This window comes from Miniopterus schreibersii, assembly GCF_964146895.1.
Source record: "Miniopterus schreibersii genome assembly, chromosome: 11".
NCBI lineage: Eukaryota > Metazoa > Chordata > Mammalia > Chiroptera > Miniopteridae > Miniopterus > Miniopterus schreibersii.
In genome coordinates, this window is record NC_138111.1 from 3,793,637 (window position 1) to 3,803,713 (window position 10,077).

At 62.0% G+C, this 10,077-nt stretch overlaps 2 protein-coding genes across 22 annotated transcripts in view; one reads left to right on the forward strand and one right to left on the reverse strand.

Annotated features, from left to right (window-relative positions):
• Positions 1-1,747, reverse strand: part of AK8 (adenylate kinase 8) — an 80,034-nt gene extending 78,287 nt beyond the window's left edge. For 4 of the 5 annotated variants that reach the window (XM_081151234.1, XM_081151231.1, XM_081151233.1 and 1 more), the window contains exons 1-2: positions 1,601-1,747; positions 718-802 (exon numbers count right to left, since the gene is read on the reverse strand). In XM_081151234.1, the coding sequence (XP_081007360.1) occupies positions 718-802; positions 1,601-1,684 (169 nt within the window). In that variant the 5' untranslated portion in view covers positions 1,685-1,747. Of the gene's footprint in view, positions 1-717; positions 803-1,220; positions 1,290-1,600 lie in introns of those variants that run through there. The other variant, XM_081151232.1, reaches the window with a different exon arrangement.
• Positions 1,748-1,866: 119 nt separating this feature from the next.
• On the forward strand, positions 1,867-9,512 carry SPACA9 (sperm acrosome associated 9). 17 transcript variants are annotated; one of them, XM_081150399.1, is made up of 6 exons: positions 2,209-2,385; positions 3,491-3,642; positions 6,028-6,208; positions 7,793-7,989; positions 8,434-8,581; positions 9,441-9,510. In XM_081150399.1, exons 3-6 carry the CDS (start codon positions 6,065-6,067, stop codon positions 9,450-9,452), a joined length of 501 nt encoding a protein of 166 aa, XP_081006525.1. In that variant the 5' UTR covers positions 2,209-2,385; positions 3,491-3,642; positions 6,028-6,064; the 3' UTR covers positions 9,453-9,510. The 17 variants fall into 17 exon arrangements, with proteins under 17 accessions (XP_081006520.1, XP_081006527.1, XP_081006518.1 ...); XM_081150396.1 differs by having other exon boundaries at positions 2,288-2,385; positions 7,787-7,989; positions 9,441-9,511; XM_081150395.1 differs by having other exon boundaries at positions 2,289-2,385; positions 3,491-3,683; positions 7,787-7,989; positions 9,441-9,512.
• The last annotated feature ends 565 nt before the right edge of the window (positions 9,513-10,077 follow it).

Below are 10,077 nucleotides of genomic sequence, written 5' to 3' on the forward strand. Positions count from 1 at the left end.
TTGGGGCCTCCTCTCTCTCTCTTTTTTTTAAGCTACTTAGCATCCCTTCTCATCTTAGGCCTCTGAGGCCCACCACGGGGCATCTCGGGCAGTCATCTGCCTCCGCTGTACCAAGCACTAATCTCACTGGTGTGCTAGTCGCTCCTTCAAAGCAGTTCCTGCCCCAGTGAAAGAAACATCAAAGTGCCAAGAGCCCGGTTCTCCTGACAGCTCACACAGGACGGACAATCCTACTCCACATGGCAGATCGACCCTGGAATGGAACCTCTTCTCTCCACACCCGGGTCCCATGCTCTGGCCTTGGGTCTGGCCAACCTGCACTCAGGCCAAGGTGTGGGGAGCTCTGGAACTCATTAACGGGCGCCCATAATGAGACCATCAGGAAACCCCACATGCTGCCTGTCGGGTAGACCAGAAACCAAATTTACACCTGACAAGGGGAGCGATCACGGAGCTTAAACCCAACAGGCGATGTTGGCTGTGGCAGGCGGAAGTGTTAGTGATTGACTCCGTGGGCCACTCCGAGGTTTTTCTTCTAATAACTTGGTGAGAGAACTTTTATTAGTTGTGTTCCCAAAGAAATTAAGGCATTTTTCAATCAACCACCAGCCCAAGTTGTCAAAACCCCTCCCCACCCTGTTCTGGCCTCCCTTCCGACACAGAAGGACAGAGTGGTTCACTGCTGCTCCCAGGACAGCGAGGGCCCCGAGTGCTCACCGTTGTCATTGTCTCGCTGCAAGTGATTGATCATGAACCGGATGGGATCCTTGGGCTGGTGGATCAGAAGTTGCTCCAGCATGTTCTGTGGGTACAGGGCAGACACCCAGGCGGTTAACACAACCCCTGGCTCAGGTGGTCCAGCACCCCGGTCACCATGGATAATGGCTGTGAGACCTCGTCTCTGCACCACACACCACCGATACGCCTTCAACTCGGGACCCAGCCCCTGCCCCAGATGGCAGCTGCTTGGGTCCAGGGAGCAGAGGCATGAGGGAGGGGCCGTGTGGGTACAGCTGGGGAGGCACCTGGAGGGACCACGCCCCCGACTCAGGCAGTCCCAGGGCCCTCTCCCCTGCCCCTTTGTACTTTGCAGACCAGCCTTCTCTGCTCTTTTCACAAACCCCTGAGCCTGAGCCTGAGCCTGAGCCTGAGCCTGAGCCAGTGCTGCTCCCTCAGCTTGGAACAGGTTCCTCGGTCCTCAGGCCCTGGTGCAAACGGACCTTCCTGACCATGCTCACTGGGGGAATCCTGCCACGCGCTCCTGCGGCCCCGTGTGTCCCATCATTGCCTCCCCGTCCCAGTGCCCGGCACAGTGACAGTCAGTGCCAGCGCAGATGTCTGCAGGGGGACGGGGCCATCGCGGCTACCAGAGCCCCTCCCGGGCGGGAGGGAATGTTTACCTGCCAAGTACCTGGACAGCCCTGGGACAGCTGGCCCCCCGTCAGTCACTTCCCGGAGGAAGTGCGTGCTTGCGGGAGGGAGGCCCGGTGTCCCCGGTGTGCAGGCCGGAGGTTCCAGCGGCCACAGGCGTCTCGGGGATGCCTGGGGGGGGGAGCCCGGGGGGGACGGACGCTCCGGGGAGCGGCGCCCGCGCGGTCACCTGCATCATCTCGAAGATGCGGTGCGCCTCCCCGTACTGCGGCATCTCGGGCGGGATGCGGTGCGGGGTGGTGGTCGCGTCCATGCCGCCGCGCGGCGCGTCCGCTCCCTAGTGACCGCCGTTGCTAAGGGCGCCGCTCCTGGCGTCATCCGCGGGCGCCGCTCCCTAGTGACCGCCGTCGCTAGGGGCGCCGCGGCCACGTCATCGGCGCGCGCCGCGGGGCGGGGACTCGTGCTCCGGGCGAGCGCCTTCCCCGCCGGCCGCGCCCACCCTCGGGCGCGCACAGGGGGCACCCGGGCTGCTCCCGGCCGCGGCCTCCGAGGGCCCGCGGTGTGCCCGGCGGGGGCCCCCCCCGTGCCGAGCCGCCGGACGACACCCCGAGGGTAAAGCGGATCCTGCTGCGGGTCCGCCGATGCTCCACGCCCAGATGTTCGGCTCCCTGGCCTCAGTTTCCCCATCTTTGGCATGAAGACTGGAGGTAGGGGAAGGAAGGGAGGCCACGGGGCGGCCCGAGGGCCGAGGGTCTCGCGGGAAACCCTCCGCCGAACTCGCCGCTTCCGAGCCCGGGAGCCCCGCCCGCGCCCCGGGGGCCACGTGGCCCGGTTGCTAGGCGACCGCGTCACAATCGGCGCGGCCCCGCCCCCTTCCCGCCGCCGCCTCCGCACCCTCCGGCCCACCGCGCCTTCCCGCCTCGGGGAGGGCCTGCGCGCCCCTCCCGGGCCCGACACCCGCGGGGCTCTCCGGCTCCGGGCGCTCAGAGCGCAGGCGGCTGCGGAGCGAGCGAGGTTAGGCCCCGGGGTTGGAAACGGGGGGCGGGCGGGGGTGCAGGCGGCCGCCCCTGCTGCCCGGGGCCCGGAGGGGTGCGCGCCGTGGGGGTCGCGTGCACCCCGGGGAGACGGCGCCGGCCCTGCATTTGGGAGCTCGAGCTCTTGCGGTTCTCGGCGGGAGGCGCCGCCGTGGGCTCCGCGCTCCCCTGGGTGCCTGTGCGCGTGGGGGGGGGGGGCGTGTGGCCAGGTGGATACAGATCGCCCAGCGTGCGAATTCCGGGTGCACCTTCCCAGCTGTGTGAGCCTGCCCCGTGCCCCTCTCTTCCCCTGGGAACTGGGGGTTCCGAAGTATTGGACAGGAACTGGCTTCTAGTAAGGGCGCACTGCGCAGGAGCTGCTCTTAGTATTATCTCATTTAATCTTTGCACCAACCCTGAGGACTGGGTACCTTCATTCCCGTCTTACACATGAGAATTTGGAGGCTTGGAATGGTGAGAAATAGTTGTCTGAGTGACTTTGGGCGAGTCAGGTCCTCTTTCTGGGCCTTTTTCCCCCATTGGTGGTTGATCACAGAACATGAGAATCCAAAAGCCGCTCCAAGAGCCTCGAATCCAAATTCCCTCACCTTATAGCCGGATAAACTGAGGCCTAGAAAGGGAGAAACTGTTGGCCGAGGTCACCTGTTAATCAGACGCAGAGCCAGGGCTGGGAACCAGGTGTCCTGCCTCCCGGCCAAAGCCCTTCCCACCAGCCGGCTGCCCGGAGACTGGCCCTCCGACAGGAGAGGCTGAGTCCTGCCTCCCCCTCAGAAGCGCTTCCTCAAAGCGCACAGGCCTTGGTAGGCTTGTCAAACCCAACTGCAGAGACAGCCGGGGAAGAAAAGGAGGCCGCCTCCCCCCGAACAAAGAACCCCACAACCAAGCCTGCAATTTGCACTGGAGACGTTCAGTTTGCTTCCTGGACATTTCTGAAATGACTTACCTTTCTCCTCATTTATTTTAAGCCCTAGGCGCTTTTCATACCACGATTTAATCTTCTTTAGCAGCCTAGAAAAATACAAATCAATTAAAGCCAAAAACCTATTGGGTAATCATTTTTTCCTTCCTCCCCCCCTCCCCCCCAGATCGAGAAGTGTCTGCACCCTGTGCCTTTCATCCCGGCTAATTTGGCTGCAGTGACTCTCGTTCAAGGGACGATCACTTTGGATAGCTTATTACAGCTCTTCTCACGACATTCCTGCTGTGCATGTCACAAGTCGCTAGGATCAAGAACCGAGTCAGTTTTTCTCTCAGGGGCTCTTGGGGCCACCAGCCGAGGTAGTGCTGTATCCCTGGAGGACTTGGCAGCCCCGGGAAGCCCCCGGAGGGTGGCAGGGAGCCAGGCGCACAGGGCAGCCCCTGAATGCTAGTCCCCGCTGCTTTGGAACGGGGAACAGCTTGCGGGATCCTGGGGTCCGGCGGGTGCGTGGGCCCTGGCGGAGGGCTGGAGCATTTCAGGCCTTTGGTATCACACCCCGCCCCCAAACCCCCAACCACAGTTGACCTTATGTCTCTGGTGGACCCTCTCAGAGGGAAGGAGGGAGATACTCGAGTTACGAGCCCAGACTTTATAAAGTCAGGCAGAGGTGAGCGGGGAAATGCTGGCTTGCTCGCTTCCCAGCATCTGTCACGTGGGGACAGCTGTGGTACCCTGTTCATGGGACTTGTGGTGGGGCGCGTCCAGGGTTTTCCTGGAGCCCCGTCGAGTAACCTGTGGTTATGAGGATCGGGGGTGGCGGGCGAGCCTTCCTGGCGCCGGTTGCGAGCTAGAGCACCTGCACTGCCCCCAGCCACCTCCTGCAAACGCCCCTTTGCATACTGTGCCCCCCCCCCCCGTTCCTGACACCCCATCCCACTTCTCTGCTCTATCTACGTTCCATTCACTGGTCCTCCTTGTCTGCCTCCGTCTCTAAAAGGTAGTTCCTCCAGGGCAGGGAATCTCACCTGTTTTGTTTAATGTCATAGCCCAGCACCCTAAATAGTGTCCTGCACACAGGGGGCCCCCACTGCATCCCCTCCTGCCTGCCCACTTCAGAGACGGGAGGTGCTGAGTGCAGGGAGGTTGCCGGGCCCTGGACCAGCCAGTCCCCAGCGGAGCTGCGCTGCTCTGTTGGCAAACACAGGCGCCATGGCTCCCGGGGTGGACTCGGGCCACTGCCGCTGAAGTGCGCTCCATTCTGTTTACAGTGGACCCACTCGGGTTTACGGGGCCAACTGTCAGGGTCCCTTCGGGTGCGGCTCCTTTATGGCAGCCTGGCTGCGTTTCAGCTCCCTGCCCAGGACTCGGCTGTGTCTCCCAGCCCTCCCAGGTTCTCTGACTTACTGCTCCCATCGAGTCTGGGAGGCCATCCTCTGGTCTGTCCTCCTTGCGTTTCCTTTCATCCCCGACACCGTCTCCTCTTGCCACAGGGACGGCCTCCCTGGCGCCAGCCCTGCTCTGGGCTCGAGGTGCTGAGGGACACACAGAAGGAAGTGCCTCCCAGCTCCAACCTGTCCTCACGCCTCTCCACCTGGGACCTACCGGGAAGCCTGGAAAGTGTCCTTCCCCATGTCCTTCCCTTGTGGCATCTCGCTCGGGTCCTCCCTCCCTCGCAGTCTCCTCTGACCCTGCTCGCCTGGGGTGCAGGTGTGCTGGTCCAGGGGTGCGGGGTCAGCGGTGTGGCAGCTTCGAGGATGCTGGTTAGCTGTCAGGAAGCCTGGGGCCTGGGGTCGGGGGGTCCGTGGCACAGGTTTGCTGTGACATCCTGGACATGAGCCCCCTCCCCCCAAAGTAAAGGGGAGTTCATCTGCTGAAGTCCCTTTTAACTCTTACCATTCCACAAATCTGTGACCTGGAGCATTTGGTGTGTGCTCAGCAAAATTATGATGTCACGGAGGGGAGAACCCATAGCCTTTCTGCTCCCAGGGCAGATTCTAGAGGCGCTGTGGACCGCCTGGACCGCACGAGACAGTGAGGCACCAGGAGAGAGCTCTGCCCTCGGCAGTCACATTCCCAGTCAGGGTCATCCTGCAGTTAGCAGGAGGCAGGGAGGAGGGGCCCGGGCAAACCGGAATCAGGGCCCTGCCCCGACCAGAGCTGGGAAGGCGCAGCCCAGTGCCGACCCTTCCTCTGCTTGGTCCACCGGAAAGAATCCCACCAACTGCAGTGATCGATGTTTTAAAACAATTTGAGTCCAAGCTGATAGAATCAGGTTTTACATGCTGTGGCACATTCCCTGATCCCAGTTTTCACTGACACCACAGGGAGGCACTGGAGGCTGTGCCGGGGTGTGTGTGAGAGAGAGAGAAAGAGAGACCCACCGTCTGGAAAGACTGGAAACCAGAGAAATTCTTATCCACCGTGGAGGGAAGGAAGTCATATTTTACCACAAAGAATGTGTCCTTCCGGGATAAACGGGTTTGGGCCAGGCTCAGCTCTCTCGTGGGCAGCCTGGGGGGTCTTGCACGGGAGGGCTCATTCCCTTCTCTGCAGAACGGGGGTGACTGCTGTAGTCCCTGCCCTCCAGGTGGTGGGGACCTCATGCAGCACTCCACCAGGAGGGCCATGCACCCGGCACCCGACTGCAGAGCTGGGTCCGCGCCCGGGCCCTGGGCCCTCAGTGCCCCCGTCTGCCTCCCACAGGCTCCCGCTCTCCAGGGGGTGAGCCCAGGGGAGAACCATGAACGAGGCGAAGGAGTCCCTCCGGAGCATCGAGCAGAAGTACAAGCTGTTCCAGCAGCAGCAGTTCACCTTCGTGGCGGCGCTGGAGCACTGCCGGGAGAACGCCCATGACAAGATCCGGCCCATCGCCAGCATCGAGCAGGTGAGGGCAGGGGCAGGATCCTGGGCCCCGCCAGGCCAGAGATTCCCGGGCGGCAGCAGGCCCGGCCTTCGCCTGAATGATGAGAAAACTGAGGCCGAGAGAGAGGAAGCATGCTCGTGCCAGAATCAGGATTCAGATCCTGGCTGGTGGGACGAGCCGTACATTCTTTCCCTCGCCACGCGTGGGAGCCACTATAGCAAAGCATTAAAAATGTGGGCTCAAGACTCAGCCGGCCAGGGCTTACATCCCAGCTCTACCCCAGGCCACCTCCGTGACCTTGGGCCAGTGGCTTGCCCCTCTGTGCCTCAGTTTCCTCATCTGTAAAGTGAGAAGGCTCAGTGGAGGCTTTTGTAACAGCGGCCCCACAATCTGACCATCTGAAGTGTCGGCTCTCCGCCCTCACCCTGCCCTCCAAAGGTCGGGCGCACACCACAGGCGGCCAGGGGCGCTGCTCTGTTGTGGTTACAGCACATCGCTCCGCTCCGGGCGGGCGCGGAGGGTGTCAGCCTCTGCCCCCCGCAAAGCTACGGCGCTGGGGAAGGGACACTTCAGACAACTGGTTTGGAAAGACATCCGCTAGCAACAGCTGGCAACCGGTGACAGCAGGGAGCCCGGGGTTAGACTTAGAGCCTTATGGGTGCTGGAGGTGGTGGGGGAGCCCGTGCCACCAGATCGTGGAGAGTGGGGGAACCGTCTGACAGAAGTGGGTTGGGAATCCCGCCTGGATGGAGCCAGTTCCTTTCCGGCAAAGGTCAGTCCTCCCACCCTCGCCTGACCTCAGATCCCGAGTCACTGGGTGGAGCCAGGTCACTCCGGAGAGACAGTCCCCTGAGCCAGGAGGGAACCCCTTACACCCCCCCCCCCAGGAAAGGAGTTGAAAGTAGGTCAGCTGTTCCGTCTTCCGAGCGTCTTCCGGCCCCGTTCCGAGGCTGTTTCCCACTTTGGGTCTGCGGCACACTCTCCGCAGGGCTCGTCGGGCTGGAGGTTGAAGAGCTTCACCTCCCAGAGGTGGCCCGTCTGTGGTGTGAGGTAAAGAGTGGTTTTCTCACGTGGGTGGTCATTTTCCCCAGCTCCACTGACTGGCTGTCCCTCCTTTCTCTGCCTTGGACACACAGGACAGAACTGCAAAGGATGTCAGTCCGGGTGGCCCTGCCAACAGTCGTCTGAGTGGGACTGTGGCATGAAGTCGGGACCGGCCCTTGGCCGTAGGCCCTGGCTTAGGCCTGTGGGGACTGGCGAGGGCGCGAGCTCAGAGCCGAGGCGGGCTCGGTACCTCACCGCCCTGAGCCTCCCCTGCTCATCTGCACAGCGGGGGTTTAAAAGCTGCCCAGGTGTAGGGTTTAGGTGAGGAGGGAGTGACGCTGGGCCTGCAAAGCATTCTGTGGTGCCTGGGACACTCAACCGCATTAGCGCCATTAGCTCTGTACGGTGCTCTCTGTGCGAATGCTCCAGCATGGCTGGCATCTCGCCGCTGGCCCTGGGCGGCGCGGAGGGCACGGTGGGGCTCCTGGAGGCCTGCCCCTAAGGCAGGGCCGGGCTGCGGCCGGCCTCGCTCACGCCACGGCGCCGGCCCGGCAGGTGCAGAGCTACATGGAACACTACTGCAACAACTCCACGGACCGCCGCATCCTGCTCATGTTCCTGGACATCTGCACGGAGCTCAGCAGGCTCTGCCAGAACTTCGAAGCCCTGCACTCGGGCACCCCGGTCACCAACAACTTCCTCGACAAGTGTAAAACTTTTGTGAGCCAGAGCAACGACTTGAGCAGCCTGAGAGCAAAGTAAGTCACTCTGGCCCTATTCCTGAGGCCTCGGCCTATGCGTGTGGGCAGGGGGGAAGAGGAGGGGCCTCTGCTGAGAGGGCCGGTGAGCCCGAACTGATGAAGCCGGTGGGAAATCCCAGGCCCTAATTCTGAGCCCTGGGGATCCGCTGCCCAAAGTCCCAAATTCTCAAGGAAGCTGCTGAGACATTAGGGCAGGAACAGTCACGGGGACGCAGCATATTCTGAAGCCATTAGAGGCGTCCACAGCCCTTCACCCGGGTTCTGCAAATCTCCGTCACACTGGGGGCCCCGAACCGGGAGCCGGCTTGGGCGCACAGTGCTAAAACCTCCCAGGCGATTCTGCTGGGAGGTCAGGATCAAAACGCCCGCATGAGGTCTGGCGTGTGGCGTGTGGCGAGTCGCTGGGGTGGGGGCTCACCCAGCCCCCTTGCTGCCCTGCAGGTATCCTCATGACGTGGTGAACCACCTGAGCTGTGACGAGGCCAGGAACCACTACGGGGGCGTGGTCAGCCTCATTCCCATTGTCCTGGACCTAATGAAAGAGTGGATCGCCCACTCGGAGAAGCTGCCCCGCAAAGCGATGCAGCATGTGAGTGAGCCCCAGACACGCCAGGACGCCACCGCGGCGGCTGCTCTGCCTCCCCTGACCAAAGGCGCCCGGCCTTGCTTAGGAAAACACCAGTGTGGGCAGCTCACGAAAGACAGCCCCAAGCCCCGGGGGGAAGGCAAAGGGTGTTCAAAACCTCCCTGGAGACCACCTGGTGGGAAACTGTAACCCAGAGCCCGTGGCCTGTCTGCCCGTCCGGACCCAGTGCCAGGCCCATGGGGACTGTCACTAAACCCGGTTTCACTGGTGGATCCATTTTCACTGGCACCCACAGTCCCTGCCGCTCGTTAACCCCAAAGGAGCTGCCCCATCTGTTCCTGAGACCCTCGCGCCCTCCCTCGCTCTAACGTCTAACTTTCCCTCGCCTCTCAGGGCAGGCTCTGTGCCCATGGAGAGGAGCCCCACTTTCGGAGTGGTTGGTAGTGTCCCAGGGAGGATGGGAAAGAGCGAGGCTGACTGCGCGGCCGTCCTCTTGGAGCTCCCGCCCAGCGCGCCCTCGCCAGGCTGAGCGGGAGCCAGGAGGCCGCAGTGGGACCTGCTGGGAGGCGCGGCTCTTGGCGGGACGGGGCTGCCCTGGCTCCCAGGCTGCTGCGGGTCAGCATGCTGAGCGCCCTCAGTGGGACCAGGTCTCTGGACCAAAGCCCAAGGGAACGAGCCCTTCCTTCCTTCCTTCCGCCTTTACTTGGGAGAGGGAGACTGAGAGACGCTGGAGGGTCTCTCATCTGGGCTCCTGTGCAGGGCAGTTACCTGGTCTTCATGAGCGAGGCCCAGACGTGTGAAATGTGTCACCAGCTCCGAGCTTGCCAGGAGTCCTATCTGACTGTTGGCTTTTCCTTCACAGGGGGCGACTTAGCTTCTGTATTCTTGCTTCCTCGGGGGCTAACGTCAAGAATAAAAGTGTTCTACTACCTGTGTGCCTGGCGTGGTCTCCTGGGATTTATCCCTAAAGAAAGCCACATTTATCCTGAGACCCCAAGGACACTGGGCAGTGGCCTCACCAGTGAAACGGCTAGCACAGAGCAGCCACTAGACAGGAGCACACCTGCCAAAGACGCACAGAAGGCCGCGGCTACCCCTCCTGTGTTAGAGACCTACCCAGACAGGGACACCTGCATTCTCCAAACAAAACGAAAAGCTGCCACCTCTGAGTCTTTGTCTCAAACGAACTGCTTCCACCCTTAAAACAGGCAGAGCAGACCCCTTTCCAGGGGGCAGCAGGTGGAGGTACACTGCAGGTGGAGCTCTTAGTCCCTGGTACTGTCCCAAGATGTCCCAAGCAAGAGATAGTAAGGCCAGGACCAATCTAACCATTTTTTAGAGGCAGTTTCCACCTCCGTCCCCACCCCCATGGCACAGGGCCCGCTTCCTCCCGCATTCCCAGGCACGGGAAAGTGCTGCATGCCAGCTCTTGATAGGTTCAGTGTCCCTGGGCTCCACCAAAGGGCTGCATTAAGCCCACTGTGCCAGCCAACCATTAG

What these genes read in the sequence shown, in the direction of transcription:
- SPACA9 (XM_081150401.1), top strand. Translation starts at nt 6,065, where the DNA reads ATGAACGAGGCGAAGGAGTCCCTCCGGAGCATCGAGCAGAAGTACAAG. An exon ending in CCATCGCCAGCATCGAGCAG is followed by an intron (nt 6,209 to 7,786) that starts GTGAGGGCAGGG and finishes CCGGCCCGGCAG; the next exon opens with GTGCAGAGCTACATGGAACA. An exon ending in TTGAGCAGCCTGAGAGCAAA is followed by an intron (nt 7,990 to 8,433) that starts GTAAGTCACTCT and finishes GCTGCCCTGCAG; the next exon opens with GTATCCTCATGACGTGGTGA.